The 7250-nt window shown below is 38.7% G+C and overlaps 1 protein-coding gene across 1 annotated transcript; it reads left to right on the top strand.

The window, feature by feature from the left end:
- Positions 1-577: 577 nt before the first annotated feature.
- On the top strand, positions 578-5452 carry LOC132998174 (mucin-2-like). Its single transcript, XM_061067672.1, has 8 exons — positions 578-823; positions 1046-1229; positions 1444-1627; positions 1925-2103; positions 2226-2295; positions 2398-2528; positions 4364-4487; positions 5281-5452. The coding sequence occupies exons 1-8, from the start codon at positions 578-580 to the stop codon at positions 5450-5452; spliced, it is 1290 nt and encodes a 429-aa protein (XP_060923655.1).
- The last annotated feature ends 1798 nt before the right edge of the window (positions 5453-7250 follow it).

The following is a 7250-nucleotide window of genomic DNA, read 5'->3' as shown; positions in this document are numbered from 1 at the left end:
GTGCAGAAACAATACAAGTGTGATCAATCACCGAATTGCAATGACGAAACTCCGCCAAGACAGGTGATTCTTTATTTCCATTTTGTTCATGCATACTTTTTTTAATGCATTTGTTGAACTGCTATAAGCATCAATACATTATTTTGTATTCTATGGGAATACCACCCCCTCCTTTTTGTTTTAATTCCAACCTATGATTCTCCTCACAGAATGGCGAAACTTGGAAGGGAAAGAACTGTAGTGTAGGAATATGTAATAATGGCTCTGTGACCTATAAACACATACAATGTCCAACTCCAGAGCCTCTAGTATGTGCAAATACCTTCCCTGCTATCAAAGTGAAGGATGATGATGAATGTTGCCCCCACTACGAATGCCAATGTAAGTCTATCCTACTTAACTTTGTTCCCACTTGCATCATTTTCAAGTTCAACATATGGTTTGAAGTGACATAGTTATTTGATTTCACTAATACTATCTTATAATCTTATTTTTAACAATGGATGTTGTGTATCAGATTATATCAGATGACTTGAAATCTTATTTTTAAAATGTAATATCTTCATCCTATTCAGGTATGTGCTATGGTTGGGGAGACCCCCATTATGTCACCTTCGATGGAACATACTATGCTTTTCAAGGCAACTGCTCCTACTGGCTTGTGAAAGAGATCCTGCCTAAATACAACTTCAGTGTTATGATCGATAACGTCTACTGCGATTCACTTGATGGCTTGTCCTGTCCTCAATCCATTACTGTCTTCTACAAAAGCTTCAAGATCTTTATTACACAGAAGGATATTAAGGGCATTTTCACAAACCAGGTAATCAAATTACACCATTATCATAAAGAATGTATTATTCAAACCTTCAGGGTAAATGCAACCACAGGTTTGGACTTGCTAAGTTGGCATAACTGACCTGATCGCAATTTTTAAAAGCGTCCAAAGAGGGGCTTTCATACAATATAGAGTAAATGCATTGAAAAAATGGTTGGGTTATAGAAGGGTTAATTGTGACATTTACTTTTTATGCATTTGTTTTAGATTTCTGTGAATGACAAGCCTGTAAGTCCTGCATATCAGAATGATGACTTCCGCACCGTCACCACCGGTATTGATACAGTGCTCATCATCCCAAAAATTCATGCCAAGGTCACCTTCTCAGGCCTCATATTCAGCATCTCCCTGCCCTACAGTGAATTTGGCGGCAACACTCAGGGACAATGTGGTAAGTCTAAATTAAACTAGATGATAGTTTTGTGATAATTTCAACAAACCGATTCTACATATTTGACACATCTTCAGTATGATTAATTCTTGGGGGGAAAAAAGAGCTCATTTAAATTATTATTACATAATCCTTGTGATTCAGCAGGAAGACAACACTTGAGTTTGAGTTTTATCAATGTTTGACCAATTATTAATGATGAGGATTTCTCTAGGCACATGTGACAACAACCGGACAGATGACTGCATGTTGCCCAGTGGGAAAATCGATCCTTCGTGTCCTCATATGGCGCACAAGTGGCACAGTAACAATAGTCACTGTGACCCTCCAGTTCAGCCCCTACCAACACCAACACCAAGTACCTGTAATACCACCATCTGTGAGATAATCAAGAGCAGGTAGGAAGAAATGGAAACAAGAAGTGTCAGAAATGTACCAGTCGTCTGTTTAAATCATAAATGTTTATTCTCTGATGTAAATTGAGGAATTGACATATTCTTTAATTGACATGTTTTTGTATAGGTGTATTATACGAGTAATTACACACACCTCTGGATGGAAATATAAATGTCCTGTGTAAAGCCTTACAAGCAAATAGAAATTAAATGACAGTCCAAACTTTTACATCTTGGCATGCCTGTGTAATGCCAAGAGGTGATGCATTCAGTTTGTGTCCTCTTTCTATAAATCTCTAGTGTGTTTGAAGCTTGCCACAAGATCCTCGACTACAGGCCATTTGTGGAGGGCTGTGAATTTGATGTTTGCCACATGCACATTCACCACATTGGCTGCAGTAGCTTAAAATCCTACGCTCAAGCCTGTGCTGATGTTGGACTATGTATTGACTGGAGGAGTGCCACGAAAGGACTCTGTGGTATGCAAATCAATATGCAATATTTATGTCAAGCACAACTACACACACACAAAAAAAATCACCAATGACATCACAGCAATGACTTCTTCCTAAAAAACTCTTGTCTTGCCTTCTCTTCATAGAATATAAATGTCCAAGTCCCAAAGTGTATAAGGCATGTGGCCCTCTGATGGAGCCTACCTGTGATTCCTGGTATATCAGTTTACTTCCAATTTATTTTTGCTCATTGCAGTAATCACTTTCTATTGAATCATGAATGTTCTTCCTCACACTGTATACTATTGTGTCTACCAGGTACAACCAGAAATTCATAGATATGGTTGATGAGTTCAGTGCCATGACAGACGTGAAGCTGGAGGGTTGTTACTGCTCAAGTGGCAGCATACTCCTCTCGTCCAACTCTAATGAATGTGTGCCAGACTGCGGTAAGAAGAGATGGCACTGCTGTACAGCGAAAAGCTGTGTTGCACATATGAATGTTGTGATCTGCTTGATGGCTCTTTGTGACTAAGTCAAAACCTCGTTCTTTTTTCATCAAAATCACTGGTTTGTAGATACAGCCATTTGCCTGTTGTGTCCAAGTAGAAAAAATTGAAAAGGTATCCATTCAGATGTCCAGGCTGAGCTTACATAAATAAAACAAAAGGGTCATGGCTTACAGTGGTGAGACAGGGATAAGACCAATGAGAGCAGTCCAAACAGACAAACAAATCCAAAGTGGAGCAGGTAGAAATCCCAAATACAGAGCAAACTGCCCAAAGTTCAAACTAAACCTGAAGAACAAAGGGAAAGTTAAATTCCTAGTACAATAGAAAACTGAAAAATAGACTTAGGGTACACCTATGTGAAGTTAGGCGAATGACCCAGGTAAGGTAAGAGATATTCTATTGCCCCATAGGGAAACTTGTCTCGGGCTCCAGGCAAGTATACCCCTCCTCAGTTTCTTTCCACTATTGAAATAACAAATAAAGAATTTGGACATGCTACATGTACTTTAAAACATGAGCTTAATGCTAACCAAATGTTTTACAATATGAAGAGATAGTATAGAAGGTAATATTATTTTAAAAATCACAATAAATTAATTCAAACAATCAAACTTGATTCCAGAGAGGATCTATTCACTATTTACGTATTAACCTGAGCCCTTGAGATCTATGATGGAAATAACTGTATACCTACTTATTTTCCTCCAAACAGAAATTTGTCGGTTGCCAAACAAAAAATGGGTGAAGGTAAATCGAATTTTTTCTACAGTCACTTATAACATAATCTTTTGACCGTCCTGTGATGTGCCATGGTCCCTGCCAGAATAGTTAAATAAACACTGTGTTCTCAGGCCAATGCAACATGGATAGAAGGCTGTGAGGAGTGTATATGTGAAGAGGACACCATGCAGGTCACCTGCCGAAATGTGTCCTGTGCAACGCAGCCACCACTCACCTGTGACCAAGAAGGTCAGGTCAAGGTCACTGAAACTACCGGCTGCTGTCAGAAGGAGAAATGTGGTAAGTGAGAACCAAGAAGGAAGCATCTCTTAACACTGTAGTCACAGCTTTCCTGCTCAAAACACAGTGATTCTACTTATTTAACATATACATTTGTATTTGTGTTTAGCCTCTCTCAGATTATTTTGAGAGAAACAGCCTGAGCAGCATTTTATTCTGGATTGATTTTGTATTTATCAGATGTCCACTAACTTGTACTACAGTGGGAAAGACCTCTGATGCAGCTGTTGTAAATGAATGTTTCACCAGTATACTCTTTCCTGCTGTTGATTGTGATATTGTGAGAAAGTAGTAGATAGTATAAAGTGATAGTATGAAGATGACTGATGTCATACATACTGTAATCGTAATGGACCACAAAAGTGCAGCAAATGAAAAATGACCACATCGTCCTGTTTTCATACCTGTATGAATTTTATAAGCACTTGTTATTTAGTGTCAGATCTCCTGGATTGTTATTTGCTGGTGTGAACAGTCCTTTCTGAACTCATCTATCTGTGTCCCTAACACACAACTCAGAGAGGTCCTTACTGCTTAGTTCCATTAAATTGTAGCATTATTTGTTTTACTGCAAATCAAATACGCCAAAATAAGTCCAGAGCAGATAAGAAAACAAAAGCCAAAGAAGTTATCAAGTTATCATAGTGCTCTACCATAATCTTCACTGTTCACACATGTAAAGATAAAACATGAGTAGAACAGGATAATTGAGATGTTATTCCCTTACAATATATGTCTTCTGGCTGCCTCAGGTGTGAAGAACATTCGTCCATGCAACGTGTCCACCACTGCTGTGCGGCTGGAGAGCAAGGGCTGTCAGTCCAAACACCTGGTGAATGTCACATCCTGCAGTGGAGCGTGTGGTACCTCCAGCTTGTGAGTCCCTTTTGCATACATTTTCTTGTTTTCAGTGTCATGCAGAACCCTTAATACAATGGAAACTGCTCCTATAAGAGGTAGATTATTGCAACCAAATTGTGAAGCTTCTGTGTGATCGTCCCAGAACCTGAGAGAAAGGTAACTGCACTTTTTAAAATAAGGGCAATGTCAAATATCACATTTCTGATTAATAAAAATAATAATAAGTAAATTTTCACCACTTTCTAACTTTCTGCAAATTTTGGTAAGAAATTGAGCATGGTAAAGCCCTCAAAAAGCCAATTCATTTGCCTGAATAATAATAATAATAATAATCCTTACAATTTCATAAGGGTCTCACCTGACCTTTGATGTCAGTGCTCGGGCCCTAATAACTTTATTCATATAACACTTATCTAAACAAGGTTACAAAGTGATTCACAAAAACAACCATGGCAAAAAGAAGAATAAATTATAATAAAAGGTATTCCATTGAGTCAAATTTTAAGGGCCAAATCTTAACATAATAAGGTCAAGACCTTATCCGGGTTATTTTCACTCGCTTTATTATTTTCTCACTCTTCCGGATAACAACTGCTTTCACCGGCTCAGTGGTACTAACCATGAACTGCTTTTAATGAGTGAAAGTGCCAGAAAACGGAAATAACGAATTGAGAAAGAATTTGCTAAATTCCTTTGAATATAAGATGAGCTGTCTAAACAGCTCTGAATTCTTAAATTTAAATTTAAATTGATTTCATTACACCCATCCTTCCACTTTCCTCACACCTGAATTTCTCTCTTCTCTTAGCTACTCCGCCAAAATGAGATCCTTGCAACACATGTGTTCCTGCTGCCAGGAGTTGGCCACGTCTGAGAGGCAGGTCCAGCTGTTCTGCCGTGACAACACTGAGGTCACTTACACCTACATCCACATTGACACCTGTGGGTGCCTCCAGACGGACTGCTCTGTGCTTCAGTGAAATGGCGAACACTCCCTCCTGCACCATGTCCCGTCGACGCAGATGAGGCAAATATGAGGACTCAGCCCCTTGTAGTGCTCACGAACATGTAGGAGCGTGAATGAACAATCAGCTTTATCTGCATACCTGATTCCTCTATTTATATTTTATGCATTAGCGTACTAAGCTTATGTTTGACAAAATTGTACACTTAAACAATTTTCATTAATAAAGATCATACTGTAGCTGCAGGCTAATCAAGTCTGTTTCTGCTCTGGTTTCCTACTGAATGTACAGTGTATGTGAGTCTGTACATGTGAGTATGTAACTATTCAAAGGTAACTATTGGTAATGCGTTTCCTCTCGGGCTGTGTAACAACTAGCTAGCTGCCACAAATTCAATTTAATCTCTGTTTACTGGGAATTTCATTACTGTTCTAAATGAAAATTAATTAAACACACTATAATGGCATCTTGGTTGCATTTTTCTATCCTTTAAGAATGCCATCAATCTCATTCACCTGGTAGGATACATAGCTGCGCTGGCCAAAGCCGGGCTAATCACCAGCACTGTCGAAGAGAACCACTCCTGTGGTTTTGGAACTTCTTGATATCAAGCAGACATTATGTCCTCTCTTCCTGGAAGGTGACAGTAAATTACGCCTATTGCCTTAGCCGACCTGCGTACGAGTGATCTTAAGTTTCTAAGTCAATGTCAAAGTGAGTGTTTGTGTTTAGCTGCCTCCACCTTGATCTTTGTTAACACTCAGCTGTGGCCACATCCTGCTCTCAGTTTACTCCCAAACCCAACATGTAAGATAAAGGTCTCACAGAAAGATCATGGAAAAGCTGAGATGACAGAGCAGCCAAACACAACACATGGGAGCAGACAACTGCACACAGTCCCATACAAATACTATCAGTGTGACACAGTGCCTTTGAGCAAGGCGGTGCCACACAGTACACATCCCCAAGTCAGAGCACAGAACAAGGGGTGGAGAAAACAGGTATTCATAGGAGTCTTGGTAAACAAGGATGTTTACTTTATTTAACATTTGCATAGCTCAATACGTCAATGAAAGCTGTTTTTTGTGACTGACCAACAATCTGATTTAAAGACTAAGCACTTAGAGAGTAGAGCCAACAGTGTATCTTGTGAAAGACGCAATCAGGACATATCTGAACAATTCCCACACTGACTGAAAAAGAGTCCGATAACAAGTTAGTTAACTGGAATAACACTCTGTAGGCTTGTACCTCTGCAAAGGCCCAATTGTCTCCTGAAATGAAATCAAGCTACACCAAAATACACACAATCATAGATATCATACCTTAAATTGCCTGATTTTCCACCAAAGTTCATGCTCTATTCCCATGGGACACTGGTGAAAATTGTCCAAATTTTTAGTCCATCTTGCAATGTTTAAGAAAATTATTTAAAAAATTGCTGTATCTGTCCCTTTGTCTGAATCCATGCAAACATGTAATAGGTTCTGTCTTAGCACAAGTCCTGTCCTTCGACCAAGTTACTTGGTAATCTGTTCAGTAGTTTTGAGTGATTCTACTGATAAACCAACAAACCGATGGACAGGGGTGGAAACCATCTTTAAGAAAACAATCAAGGTTCTGTGCCTGTTCAACTTTTAGACCCACAGACAAAATATTCAACATGTAACCAATAACACTAAGTTGACTTAAAAATCAAAAAGCCTTGAATATATAGATTTAAACTTTAAAAATGAAAATATAAATCACTTTAAAAGAAGATATCAAATTCACACAGAATGTACATCATCATCTGTCATATCCTGGCGATGTT

The sequence above is a fragment of the Limanda limanda genome, chromosome 3 (genome assembly GCF_963576545.1).
Source record: "Limanda limanda chromosome 3, fLimLim1.1, whole genome shotgun sequence".
Taxonomy (NCBI): Eukaryota; Metazoa; Chordata; class Actinopteri; order Pleuronectiformes; family Pleuronectidae; genus Limanda; species Limanda limanda.
Note: the sequence above shows the minus strand (reverse complement) of the source record. Positions and strands in the feature narration are given on the sequence as shown.